At 39.5% G+C, this 14,845-nt stretch overlaps 2 protein-coding genes across 15 annotated transcripts in view; one reads left to right on the top strand and one right to left on the bottom strand.

Annotated features, from left to right (window-relative positions):
- Positions 1-515: 515 nt before the first annotated feature.
- Positions 516-4,490, top strand: UTS2 (urotensin 2; the record flags this gene model as incomplete). The annotated part of the gene is made up of 4 exons (XM_082329254.1): positions 516-618; positions 2,976-3,086; positions 3,696-3,739; positions 4,374-4,490. 4 exons carry the CDS (start codon positions 516-518, stop codon positions 4,488-4,490), a joined length of 375 nt encoding a protein of 124 aa, XP_082185380.1.
- Positions 3,005-14,845, bottom strand: part of PER3 (period circadian regulator 3) — a 29,601-nt gene continuing 17,760 nt past the window's right edge. For 3 of the 14 annotated variants that reach the window (XM_082329249.1, XM_082329250.1, XM_082329241.1), the window contains exons 19-21: positions 14,628-14,808; positions 13,847-13,997; positions 8,223-12,221 (exon numbers count right to left, since the gene is read on the bottom strand). In XM_082329249.1, the coding sequence (XP_082185375.1) occupies positions 12,120-12,221; positions 13,847-13,997; positions 14,628-14,808 (434 nt within the window). In that variant the 3' untranslated portion in view covers positions 8,223-12,119. Of the gene's footprint in view, positions 3,069-8,222; positions 12,222-13,846; positions 14,809-14,845 lie in introns of those variants that run through there. The other 11 variants (XM_082329245.1, XM_082329240.1, XM_082329247.1 and 8 more) reach the window with 10 other exon arrangements.

Below are 14,845 nucleotides of genomic sequence, written 5' to 3' on the forward strand. Positions count from 1 at the left end.
AAGAACCCCAAATACAACACAACACATCCATCCATCTCACGAAAGGAAAAAAAAAAAAAAAAAGGGCATTTCATATCAGATGCTTTGCGTCAAGCCTGCTAAGGCTCATAAATCAGCTGTCTTATTGCCCTGGTCATTTCAACCAATGTCTGACCCTTTTGGTAACTCATGATTTATAACTGGAAGTTACTTTTTTTTTAATGCCAGATTTATAAACTTTACTGTGCTTGGTTTGATATAATATCCATTTTGTACACCAAGCTGTAAGACAGTAAATTTATTGTCTATGAACTGTTACCTTGAAAAATTACATCAATGCAAAGTGGTTTCCATTTAGAATCAATGGGCAATAAATTCATTGGATTTTTTTTTTGAAGGGGGGGAGAGAACATGATGATATTTATGAGGTCATGAGCGGCTATATAATGGGTGAAAATGGGAGCAGAGGCAACAGTCAGACAGGAGTTCTGAGTTACAGGGGTAGACAAAGACGAAATATATTCAACTCAGCAACGATGCACAAGCTGATATTCTGCTGTCTCATTATTATCAGCTTCTCCTGTCCTCTCTCGTCTCTCCCTATCACCAACGCCAGTGAGATGTCTTATCAGCTCTCAGGTAAGAGTCTCTTGATTTTACTGGTCATAAAGCAGGGGCTGAAGCAGTAAAACCAGAAGAGAAGCAGGTATGCTTTCTGAGGGGCCTTTATCTGTGCTGATTGGCTATAGAAAAAGCAGGAATGTCTTCAGAACACTGGCAGTGTAAGTGACGCTGTCAGTGGGTGCTAGTCTTGTAAAACAGGGAGGTTGGGTACCCTAAATACCTCTTCCTGCTGCTTTGAGATCCAGGAGACAAAGGTATCTGAGCCTTCTAGCACTGAATGCAAGCTGGCATATATAGCATCTGTATTTGAAGCAGCATTAGTAGGCATTGGGTAATTTAAAGTTAACTTGGCTGTATGGTCTCTCCTCTTGCGGCACTTTAAAATGAGCTATGTTTAACTGAAGTTGTGTTTAAAAAGAGGGAAACCTACTGCAAAGGCTAATGCAGTCTTACTTCAATCAAGAACAGGCAAGTCTGTCTTGCACTACAAAAATAGTGATGTATTGAGCATGCTATTTGTTTGCACTAATGCAGATTCCATTCAGTCCAGTGAAAGAATAAATCTTTGCTTGAAAAAGCTGTCCTCAAAGTTTGAAATTATACTATAAGTCAAGACTGAAATAGCTCAGTAAAAATGCACAACAGAGTCTGGAAAGGTTACTGTCATCAGACCTGACCTGTGCTGGAAAAGTTTCTGAAATTGAGTTCTGAAAGAACAGGCAAATCAAACCCAAAGTTATTGCATAAAGCTGACTATTCAAATGTGGCTGTTCTTACCTGCTTTGCAGGTGCAACAGCTGTTGTGCTGGTTTATAGGTATCAGTAGTCCTTAGGTTTGCTTCACAAGTCTTGGACTCACTAAGCCAGCATCTTCTTAAGCCTTCCACTATGTAAGTTGCATTTATGGGCAACCATGACTCAGTATGGATAACATCTATCACATCATAGGGTGAACAAGCTGGCTCTAACAATTACTGCATTTGTTTGAAGACATCCATTAGGCTTATTAAATCTTCCTTGCTAATACAAAGAGTCTCTAGGCTGGGTAAGATAGAAGTAGAACTCTGTATTAAAGAGGGTTGGTTTTTTTTTTTTTAAATCTCAAAGCAAGTTTACCTGCTAACGCTGCTCTGAATTAAAAAATAATACAAGGCTAGAGATATGAATTGTCTCCACATAGCACAGGGAGGTTACAGTATTCTTATTCAGAGTCTTACACCGAAATCCCCACTGTCCTTTGCAATTGTCCTTTTGTACAGTGGACGAACTAACAACGTGGATGTCCAAGGTCTTCAAGTTCTTGATCTTGGTCCAGGTTTTTGAAGTGTTGGGGGATTATTTTCAGCAGTTTATTTTCTTATATATTCCCTATTGAGGAGCTATACAGGCTCACCCATCCCTGCAGGTGAGAGCAACTAAAACTCCATTGTATCATCTAAAAGTGCAACTGCAAAACAATATCCATCTACACAACTAGAGTTTGATAAAAGCACCCTCTCATTGCCCATAATTTTGCATGTCTGCTATATATTAGCAAAGATGAAGTCTACTGCTCAGGTTACAAAAGCCTTATTTACCCCAAGTATAACACCACCAAGGGCTCCTGTTGGCAACCTGCCTTGGAGCACAGGCTAGTTACAGAATTCTAAATTCTCTATGCACATACAAATTAATTCCACTAGGTATCAGCAATCTGTTGTTTTAGAAAAAGTAATAATATCTGTACTAGTACGTACATTAAATGAGAGAGATGATTGAAATGCACTGAGAAGCATAGCTGCCAAAATATGTTTTAAGATTTCCTACATTTATTCCTGCCTTTCCCCCCATTTTATTGCATTTAATAGTTGGAAAACTGAGCAGGTTAATAGGCCTTGAACAGGAAGTTTTGTCTTTATTCATAGAAAAGCTCCAGCATAGGAACTAGTTGATAAAGAAATGGACTAAAATAAATAAATAACATGCAAGTCTGGGTTGATAAAGAAATGGACTAAAATAAATAAATAAATAAATAACATGCAAGTCTGGGTTGTCTACGGCTGGGTACCAGAAGGACTAGGTTGCGAGTTCCCCAAGCAATGGGAGGGGCTGCTGTTGGCCAAAAAACTTTCTTAAAGAAAGATCTGCCAGAGAAATGAGAATCTGAGATTAACACCAGGAAGGTATCTTTTCTCAAAGCTTTGGAAGGAAAAGAAATCTCCAACTATCCTCTATTACATTCATTAAATGAGGATGGATGATTGGTGATTTCATTATAATCTTCAACAGGTGGGGCCAACAGACCTAGTCAGAAATCATCCGAGACAGACTGAAACAGGGATACAAAGCAAAAGGCTCTTACCATGCCTGTTTCTGTCATCTTTCGTTTGCAGCTGATGAAGATTCAAGATTAAATCTGGAGCGGCTGGGCAGCCTAGGAAGCACTTCCCTGCTTCAGTTTCTGCCAGAACTCTTGGGCACACGGACTGAAGACAACAAAGCAGGTGAGGATTTACCACAGCAATTCATGGGAGAGTGCCCATGGTTTGCATGTCCAGCTTCCATGGATATTATGCCCCGACCCCTGGGTATTTACTGAAATACAACATTATGTGTAGGCAACAGACAGCTGTCGTTTAGTTAACTGGGACCTTGGGGAAACCTGCTGAGCAGCCATGCTTGCAGCTCAATACTAGCTGGAGAAGTCTCCAAATAAGTTTAGCAAAACCTCTCTAGAGCCAAACCAGGGCAAAGCAAAGATTGACTTAGAAGGAGCTAGCAGACAAAACAAGGTAGCACAGTCTCTTAAAAAGCATCAATACTTGCAGAAAGTGCAGAATCAATAGCAATAGATGGTTTGGGAGGCAACAGACATAATAGATGCTTGCTGCAGAGGATAGTACAGCTTGCATCTTCAGAGTCCCAGATTTTGCTGGAACTGTGTGCCACAAGAAGAACTGGCCATGCTGCAGCAAAAGGGTTTTCTGTCTGGTCCTCTGAACCTTCCAGTTCAAGACTTCTGCCGGCTATAGCACTATGGCACACAAGAATGACTTGTGTAGATTCATGATTTCTAAATGGCAAAACATTTAATTATGTCTCCCCTCTACCAGGTCTTAGCCCCAGCAGCTACAACCCAAGGGAAAACATCAAAGAGGTACGTAAATGTCCATCCATCGCTGAAACAAGAAAAATAAGCCTCCACATTTTAAACTACACAGAATTGTTACCAAGACATTGTTTAAGATCCAGAGACCTCATAAACTGTATAGACTAAAGTATGCCACAGTGTTCTTGAAGCTGGAATCACCTAGCAGTTAGATAAGCGGGGGGGGGGGGGGGGGGGGAGAAAAAGAAAAAAAGAACATGTAATCCAGAGCATTTCATTCTAACCCCCCCACTTTTTTCCCCAGAAAAAAAGCTTTCTAAATAAAGGCCAATTTCCAGCTTCACCAGGCCAGACCAGTACATGAACCAGTATTAGCTGCATGTCATTTCCCCCCCCCCCCCCCCACTACATAGGCTATACAGTATTATCAGATTTGTTATGAATCATTAGGTAAATAGAGAACATCATTCCTGTTCACTTGTCTGCTGAATTAAATACAAAGGCAGAAGACAGGGACTATTTTTAGTGCATCATCTAAATCTGAGGGCACTCTGGGCAGCTGCCTGTCCTTCCCCAGTCAGAACACCAGGCTGGGTGACCAGTTGGGGCAGTGAAGAGTGTACTTTTCCACTGGGAACATTTACCATCCAACAGTAACCTCTCTAATGCTCTTTGACTCCAGACTTTCTATGGAAATCATCCTCGAATTGCTTTGCTGGGCCGCTTCTTGACCAAGGACAGGAAGCAGTACAAGAAACGTGGGAATCTTTCCGAGTGTTTCTGGAAATATTGTGTGTAAACAGGAGAAGAAACTCTCTCTGACTTGGCTGCATAATTTATACAAATGTCTGAAAACATGTATATACATTTGCTTGATTTAAAATGAGAATGAAGAAACATGAAGACAGCTCCTAACTTTAGACTCTACGCTACTTGGAAATTAATAAATTCTTGATGTTTTGCAATTATGCTGTGAGCAGTGTTGTATTTTCTTAGAGTTCAGCACAACAGGAAGAAAGTAATGGGACAAAGAGATAAATATGCAACATGAAGAGAACTCAGGCAGGGGAAGCAAGATTCACATGGGGTCCCATGAAACCTCCCAGAAGAGTAATGCCTTAACTGCATTTAAGTCCAGAGGCAAGAGGACTTTCTCCTTTGTCACTTGACATAGATTGGGGTGCCAGGAAGAAAGGGTCATTGCTGCATACCCTGATGGTGTTGAGCTGGTGAGGAATGGCAGCTTAACAATGCCCAGTCCCCTCCTACCATCCCAAAGGCACCACAAAAACAACAAGCATGTGTCAGGATCAAGTATCTGCTCCCACTACTGCTGGAGAGAAAGAACTGTTTCTCTTGGTCACTTGTAAAGAAAAACCCACAAATCTAATTCTTTGCAGCACCTTGCCTAGTCCCCAGCTGCCCATGACAACAGGGTTGCCTGTGCATAGCACAGGCTTCAAGAATTGTGTCTGATTACCAAGCACAGCATGGAAGGTAAACATTATGGTTGTCAATGTCAAAGTTTTACACCCAGATTGCAGACAGTCACTGGAGGCAGACAGGGATGACATCACTTAAAAGATTCTATGACCGTGACCTGTACTTATGTGGCTGCACACACAGATGCAGGAAGGCGATATATGGACATAGATCACAAGTGTTACTAGGGCAAGTCACCTCCTGCTTGGGCACTCAAGGGCAGTGAGGTTTGTTCCCCTGAGCCACCACACAGTTTTTATAATGTTGTTGTATCTTGGCATCTAAAGTAAACGAAGAAGACAAAAGACCAGCTGCAGTCTGATTCCTTTATATGTGGAGTACCAGCATACTTTCTCAATCCCAGGTGCTGCCTGATAGTATCTGCAATGAACAGAGCGAAAGAGTCAGGAATTTTCTCTGGGGGATGGCAGTCTTGATAATATGCACAAATAGTCTGAGCTGTGAAGCCCTACCTTGTTCAACACATACTGCACATAAACCTCATGCTAATCAAGGCTCATGGAAAGCTTGAAGTAAACTTCACCTACCAGTGATACACATGCTACATTGATCTCAATAATATACATCATAAATCTCTGTGCTGTTTAAACAAGGCCTACAGGCTTGATACAGCTTGTTCACATAAATTGTGAGACAGATGAAGCCAGCTATAACAAAGAAAAATGTGCTTATAAATGCAGAGCAGCTGGATGCACTGTGCAACTATTTGAAATCTTCTGAACACTCATCTTTCTCTTACACAATGGAGCAAGTCAGTGCCTGTCTGGAAATTACTCCTTTCCTGCCACCTCATCAGTCAATAAAAGCTTGTAAGAAAAGACTTCAAATTTATCTAAATGAATAACCATCTAAGATAGATTTATTTCATAGGCAGGGAAAGGTGTAGAGCTTACAAAGACTGGGGAAAACACAACTGTTCAATCCCACTTCAAAAATTGCAAACATAAAGCAAAATAAATAAACCCATAATGAATAAAACCAAAAAAATATTACAAGTATTAAAAAGTTCACTAGCCATCTACCTAAGAGAATAAAGAATGAAGAGAGCTGTCAGGTGGTGAGGATGGAGTCAAGACGAGGTAATTGAGCTATAAACCCTCAAACTGTTTCAGCTTTCAATAGTGCAAAAATACTTGCTAGCGGTTATAGCATCTAAAGAAGCAATACTCAAACAACTTACTGTGTTCAAGCTAGGCCAGAGCACAGCAGCGGGGTCTGGCAGGGTGGAATTCAGCTAATCCAAATATAGCAGAATTTCAGCAGAGACTAAAAGTTCCAGTCATTCACAGTCCTTGCATCTGGTAGAAAGGAGGTTCAGACTGCATCTTTGGACATGACTGGTAGTTCTCAAGACGACGACCGTTTGAAACCCTGTTGCACACCCAACTGTCTCCTTCCTGAAGGAAATGTTCATGGCAGAGGCCAGATAAACTCACTTCCAGGGCCCAAGAGCAAAGAGCCTGGCCAGTCTGCGACAGAGAAGGGCAAACTCCGGTTCTCCTCCATTCTGCTATAACCTATAGCTCCTGCCAGCTTTCAGGTCCGAGTTTTTCCTCTCTTCTGCAGGCCAGAAACAAGAAGGCTGGAACTGTCACAGAAAACTAAGGAGATTGTAGGAAGAGCTCTGGAGGCCAGGCTGATCGTCTTTGCACCGGACAGGGCAGAGCTCTCAGAGCAGACAGAAAGGTGCAACCGCAGCTGGGGCAGTGAGCCACAAGAGTCCTGCCTGTGCCAGCCTGAGCCTGCCTGTAACAGTTTCAGTCAGCAAACTGGAGCATCAAACGGAAGCCAAGCAGGCAGACACCTGTTCGAGCTGCCCAGGAGCAGTATGTAATATATATCCTGAAAGTTAATACAACTGTAGAGCAAACTTAATACAGAAAAGCTACGGTCCCGTTACTTCTGCAATTGGGGCGAGTAAGAATCACAGGCCCAATACTTGTCTTTCACCATCTGCCAAAAATACAGAAGGACCTCATTCAGCTCACCTTTGACATCCACGCAGAAGTAAAAGCTACAGGTTTTTAACTGTGAGCAAGAACTTCAGCTTACAGGAGGATGACTGTTATCAACAAACCAGTAATGTAGCTGGACTGACATTGCCTAAATCTCTGAATAAAAACATAGCACCACCTTGAACTTTTTCATTTCACAAATCTATTCACTTCTCGTATTTTTTGACCAAAAATACCTAGATAATTTGGCTCATGTTTGTATGTTTAGAATGACCAAACCACCCTCTTAAAAATTAAACCATCAGCAAAAATATATCCAATGTTACCTTTGAGATGCCTGCATTTCAAGGAACTGCATCACCTTGCCAGAAGCACCTTCAGTTACATACTTATGTACGATTACTTCTTTCTTTACCCATTTTAATAAGATGCTACATGTTTTGTTCTGTACCTTGTACTTCCTGCAGTGACTTTGCCTTTCTCCTGCAGGCTTCTTTAAGCACTGTGGACCACACTTCTCTCTAAAGTCCCTTAAAGCAGAAAAAGATGAACAAATTGTTTCTCTGCAATTAGTGAAGAACTTCATTACTTTGTAAGACATGCCTGTGAATTAAACCTATGAATTGTTTCTTCGTACTTCCTCTAGAACACAAATTTTAGCACAGTGGGGCCAAAGGGCTCCCAGGGTGTTCATTATTTACCTTTTCTAACAAAATCAGCACAGACAGAAGCTTTAAATCCTGCATGCCAAACCCCAACAGCTTACATATCCCAATATAATCCTTTAAATTCAAAAGGTACTTGCCCTTCTTTGTGGGATGCAATCAGAAAGGAAATAACATGTCCTGAAGTGGGCAAGGTAGAGTGAGATTAAAAAAACCCACAAAACCCCACACAAAACAGGATGAATGGCCACCACATCACCATTTTCACTGTACTCACAACCTCAACACCTATGTACAATCAGAAAAATGTAATGAGTATTTTCTTAGAAGTCTATTTTCTAGAAATTACCAAACAACAAAAGTAAACACACACTTGAAACATTCTTTGCAGCATATTTTTCAGTTTTATTTATAAAAACAGAAGCTCCCTTAAAGTGTACAGTTAAAATCACAACTGTAAATTCAACCACAGATGAATATTATTTCAATAAAATATTCCTATCAACTGACGTAAAAATTCATTCAATTGTGATTTGAAACTTGATTCAGCTGGAAGATAAGCTTACCAATACATTACTCATTCAGTAAATATTTATCGCACACTGTAAAAATACACTGGGGTCCCTCCTGTTCATAGCAATGCCATGAAAATATTCACACATCAACTCATCTTTTAAAAACATCATTCCATATTTATGAATACAACAAAAAAAATCGCCAGCGAAATCCACCAAGGGTTTCCAAACTGCTGACGCCCCCACAGGGGGTAGTAACTGCATCAGTACTGCACTTGTGTGTTTTCCCTTTGATCACCACAGAAGTGACCTTCCAAGCAGCTCTAAACTATCTGCGACATTTTAATTATGCCAGGCAAAACAAAGTCACATAAACAAAATAGCATGTGCAAATCTGGCCGCAATATTTACTCCATTGGTCTTTCAGATCAGAACTGGATCTCACGTCAACTACTCCAGCAAACTACAAAGACGGAAAGATTAATATAAGCTGAAGTAAAAACTACCAGTTCCTGAAACCTTATGGAAATAAGGTCCTTCCCAAAAGGCTTGATAAGGCATTTGATTGCAAGATGTGCTTCTAGTGGGGTAAAGAGTAGCTTGGGAAACTGTTTTTTGTCCTAAACCTGCAGCCAAGACTGGTTGCGTTTTTGGGCAAATGATTTAGTTTCATTGTCACACATGGCACTGATTCACCTCTTCATTCCTCTTATATTCTTCTCCCACACTGTATTTTTTTGTGTAACCCAGGACAAGTGTAGCCCCAGACAAGGAATCTTGCACCTAAGATTTAGCCAGGATTACAAACTTTGAATTCAAATGCCTAGGCACATGCACCTTCATTATATACGGTCACAGGGTATGGTGCTCATGGCACTACAAAAACTGTCTAGGATTTCTGTTGCTATATGATTCTACTGGGCACAAATTCACAGTAGTAGGTGGTACAAGAAGGGTTAACATCTCCAAACAAGAAACACATTTAATATGATCAGGTTTCTACATACGGGTCAGAATCTTGACGACATGTAGCAAAGACAGCACAGGATACAGTGAGTGAAGATCCCCAAATTATACTCCTGGATTTGGTATGAACTGGGGGTATGCAACTGTGCAAGTCCTTTGTGTCTCTGCCCCTTTTTATACAATTGGGATAACGACAGTCATATTTTTTACATGTTTCCAGACCTATGGATGAAAAGCATTATTCAAGTGTTAGGTACATACTACATTTCTCCTAAACGAAGTCCCACTGTTTTATAAAATGGATGATGTATGCCTGGTAAGACATTGCAAACCATCTCATTTTCATACTCAGGAAATAAACAGTGGAAATAATGTACAGCAAAAGAGTTGATTATCTAAACTTTCCTTCCTACTTTCCTTCCTGCTTCCACTTTTAAACTATTTTGAAGGAAACTGCCGTCCTTACCTGGAGTATTCAAATTAATCTATTTCACTAAATCTCAGAAGACGCTAAAGCAGTCATTTTAATTTAAGCACAGCTAATTACAATGGATTCTAGTGCATCAGTCTAATTTGACAGTTAAGTTAGTAAGAAGCTTCCCAATTAAGAAAAGAACCTATACACAAAAGCATCTTATTACATGTTGGATATGATTTGGTGGACTTGATAGTGTTAGGTTTATGGTTGGACTTGATGATCTGAAAGGTCTTTTCCAACCTAAACAATTCTATGTTTTAGAGCAAGTATTTTAGGCAGTGTGGTTATAAAGCAGAATACCATATTTGGAAAGTGCTGGAAAAAGACTAGGACAGACATAAGGTATCGCCCACATTTTCCTACTTGAATACGTAACTTGCTATAACGTAAACACCTATAGAAGTCTCTTATTTTAAGACGCATTTAAAGTTCAAACACAAAAAGTACTGAGGATGTGTGGGCCTCTGCTGATTTACAACACTTAAGAAAAAACAAGTTCAAGCTGAAAAAAACTGAGACACAAATGAAGAAATGCACCTTAAGAATAAATAGAAAGCGATAGGTATAAACATAGCAGGCAAGCATATTGGGGGGGGAGGAAAGAACACTGCCTGATTCTGTAAAAATAACTTTCCTTGAAATAAGCTTTAATGACAAAGATTGTCACAGTATTGATTTTAAAAGGTAACAAAAACCTTTATATAAATATAGTTTTCCTTCAATGATCTGCAGATCACAATATTTTTAACTTAACAACTTGTAGCTTACTAGTAAATGAAACTGAAAAAGGGAAAATCCTTTCATACAGAAAAACATAGCAGAAAAGGATGAATTACACAGAACAAAAGGGTGAATAATGTGTTTGTTACATTCTAAAACTCTTTGTTGAGAAGGCTAAGGTGATTAATAACACCACAAGGAAAATCTGATTACATCCAGCTTTTGATAAATAAAGGGGAAATCAGACAAAATTTGCTAGGTTTTAGTGAAGCATGTCCTGTTTGAAGAGCACTTTGAGACATTCAGCTTTAAGCTAGAAGTATTAACGTGAGAACAATTAAGTCCTTTTACATACTGAAAGAGAAAGTGGTTACTACTTTCTGAACAAACTCAACTATGCACAAACTCATTTTTCATCCATGGATTTCAACAGTCAGAGACTCCATTATAAAGAAAGAGGTTAAAACTTGTACAGGAAGTCAACAGTGATAAGAAATAATGAATATGTGGTTTGATGTTCAAATTTGGCTCCACAACATGCGACTTTTCAAGAAAGCAGAAGAAGTGAAGCTCAATCTCTTTTTGTTTTTGGCATCACCACAACAAAAACAAAACAGGGAAATGGCTCAAAAATTCCTATTTGCTATGTCTGGATTCAACTCATCTAACTACTCTAATACAGCAACAAAAAAATTAAGATACAAATTCACCTTCCAGAGTGCTAGCAACAGAAGATAAAAGATTGCATTTAGCTACTTGAATTGATAACTAGGCCATAGTGCCTTGACAGAGGTGGTCTTCCATGTCTTTTATGAAAAAGCAGGTCCTGTATAAGGAAATAACTCCCGAATTGTTGCTTCTATTTTTTTGATTGCTATTTATAATTTAATCTAACGGATTTGCAAACCAGTTAGAAAGACAGCTTTAAAAGCAAAAGCTCTAAAACAACTTGGTTCCAAAACAGTTATCATGAAAAACATAGGGAATAGCTTTGCTTCTTTCCACTTCAGTTTATTTTTTTGATGGGCACAAGCTGGCAAAAGGCATTTTGATGCAGAATAACTTGGCCAGTTTTCAGCTGCTCACTAAAAAGCCTACTGGCTTCTTGAACCAGCTACAGTGACTTTAGAGCCTCAGAGTATTAGGATCTTCAGTTTAGACCTCTAAAGAGGTCAAACAAACAAAAACGAAGAGCACTGTGTTGTAGCTTGGTTTCAATGCTCGTTTCAACACATCTAACCTTACTTGGAGAGTAAACATGCTCTGATCTGTTAGGTTCATCACTGCATCTTTTCAGACTCTTCCTTGCCAAGTTCAAACAAACAAACCCCGAACCCAAAAAACCTTTGTATTTTGCTCATCATTGAGTAATCAAAAGTTAGAAACATAACCCATTCTGTGTCAAGTATGTGAGGTCAGGGAGGGAAACAGCCTCCCAGTGAAAGATCGTCTTCAAAGTCATGCCAGGAGTGGAGGGATAATGGAAGAAGATCTAGTTTCACATGTGCAACTGCTCATGTTGGGAAGAGATAGCCAGATAGATTCACTGCTAGTATGTAGCAAAGCCAGAGGAAAAGAGAATGGGAATTACACCAAGCGGTTTTACTGACACAAGTGCTGATGTCTTCAGTGTTGCAGTAGTGGAGGCGATTCTCCCTTGTTTTCCATATTGTCATCAGCCATTGCAGCCCCACAACTTGCTTCCCTGATGTCACATGTAACACAGCCCTTTAAAAAGGAACAAGAACATAGTAATATAAATTCTCCTTTTTATGAGTATATTTCAAAGAGTCAAATCCTGATAGCGTGATATGTTGCAATCTCTTGAAACCTCTCACCAATGGGCTGAAATCTCTTTAAAAGCAGTGATTATACAGATATCTTATTTTCAGAAGCAGGTACTTGCACCTCCAACTTATCCTGTCTCAGAAACGAGTTCTTTGGTTAGTGGAGCATACGGTTTTAGCTTTGAGATAAAAAGGCATGGGACTTCCTTGAATTTGAAGGCCTTATCTTTCAGCTTTGTAAGCAAGCTGCTCATTAAGGATTTGGACCACAGACTGACCAGCAACAATACCGACCAACAAAAAAAGGCTGACATGCCCAAGTGTATTGATAGACCAGATTTTTCTTGTTCTTGAGAAATGGTACGATATTGAAATAAAGTATTAAAATAGAAATCCTGCATTTCTTTCTACTGTCGGAAGCCTGGTTGCATTCGCAAAATGACAATCTGTATTGCAAACATGACCTACTGCTTAGGAACAGCTTTAGCACCTTAGATAGCAAATATTTCTATTTGCATCTCATAACGTTTGAGATGTAAACATTCAACAGAATTTTCTGCAAGACCACTGGACATCATTTTGTTATCTGAATCAAACACGTGGTCCTAACCACAATAGGACACACAAGATTTTTATCAACAAGGTATTAGGAAAACAAAGACTAATTTTCTGGTCTTGTTCCAGAGCCAAGGACATAGATTTCTCAGTTTTTTCTGCTCTAAGAATAAATACCACAGCTCAGAATGCAACATTGTAAAATACTAGCACATAGAGCATACACTGCTTTAACAGACATTAGATTTTTCTGCTGCATGAGTACATGAATGCAGCCCACTCTGCCTTGAGATTTTCTGTACAACTCATCATTGGAACTCTAGATCTCTGTGGGACTAGTTCTGCCTTGCTCTTTTCTTCTCCATAGCACCTGGGAGCACTTTAAACTGATTAGGACATTCTCTAACACATACTAAGATAAATCAGAAGTAGTTTATCAGAGTGCCCAAGAGTTATACCAGATAAAATAATCAGGCATAAGATACCAAAATTCTTAAAGAATGAATCCACCTACAAAAAGCCAGCTATTTTTGTGTTTCTTACTATATGCCTGAACCTTCTCTGTGATTATAAGCATTTTTCAGCTTGCTGAATGCACTTGTTCTAATCTTCACTAATGTTTCAGTGTTACATGCTATTCAATCATGGCAGCAATCAACTTTATGAGAAAAAGAGCAAAAGATCTAACACCAACAGAAAAAACACCACTAGATACGGATTCTTACATGAGTGTGTGACATTATTCCCATTCATCCAACAGTGTGACTGAAGGAACTTTGCTAGAGGTGGTTCCTACACAGAATTTGCATAACTTGCAAAAAAACGTAATGGAGAGACCTGTATTTGACATTTCTCATCTGGCTAGCATACTCGAACTCATTTTCTTCTTATATTTACAAGTAATAAACCATCAGTGACCCCAGCACTATAAGATTGCATTCGTTAGAAATGGCACTGCCTCTGGCTGGCCAAGGCATGAATAAGCTGCTGATTCCTTTTGCAGCTCCTTACTTGGGTGCTGATTTGCAGTGGGACAGTCTGGGTCCGGATCCATGTATGCACCTCTGCAAGCTCCTTCTTTTGCCCATCCGTAAACCAAGGCTGCTGCTTTTGCATGACTGTCAGCTTCTCCAGATCCTCCTTTAAAACTTCCTCTTTAACTCTGCAGGCAACAGACACCTGTGAACACAGCTGTACTAAATGAAGCAAGGCAGGCACTGATTATCATCACATTGGGAGAGCCTCTTCACCAGTATCTATGGCTGAAGTCTAGACAGCATCAGCCATTGAAAAGTAACTATGTTTTATCTTATTTGCTTTGTAAGGCTTCTTTCAACACTGGTCTAACTGTCAGGGTTTTCTCGTTGTCATTTTTGTTGGGGTTTTCGGGGTGTTTGGTGTGGGGTTTTTTGCTTTATTGTTTTGTGTGGTTTTTTTTTTTTTTTAAATGTGGAATCTCATTACAAATTATATATAAGCTAATTGCAAGCAACTTGCAAATAACATGTAAGTATTTTTACCCCTTTATGTATTCAAAGTACAGGACAATAACCAATCCCCTTAACAGGTCAGCAAAAAGGTTACATGTTACCATATTTTAACTGATGGGGGAAATGGGAGAATAAAAACAGACAAAAGGAAATAACCAGGGCATAAAATCCACAAACAGTAAATTAATACACCTTCTTGGAGCTTCATTGGTATATGCACTGTTTCCATGGTCTCATTTTAATTCTACAGTTCTATACACAATTCCAAACCACATGTCAGAAATTGTTGGATGTTTTTCAACCTGTTAGGCATTTGGTAAGTCATTAGAACTCGCTCAGGTGTGTGATCCATCATCACCCAGGCTGACTCATGTTTGAATTTACGAGCTGTCCCTTTTCCTTCTGGTTCCTGATTTTTCTCTTCCTTGGAAGCTTCAGAAGAATCATTACTGGCAAAATACTTGCTGCTTTTGCCACTACCTGCTGAGAATTACCATGAAAAAAAATGAATGCAGATGCC

Source organism: Platalea leucorodia (assembly GCF_965183815.1).
Source record: "Platalea leucorodia genome assembly, chromosome: 17".
Taxonomy (NCBI): domain Eukaryota; kingdom Metazoa; phylum Chordata; class Aves; order Pelecaniformes; family Threskiornithidae; genus Platalea; species Platalea leucorodia.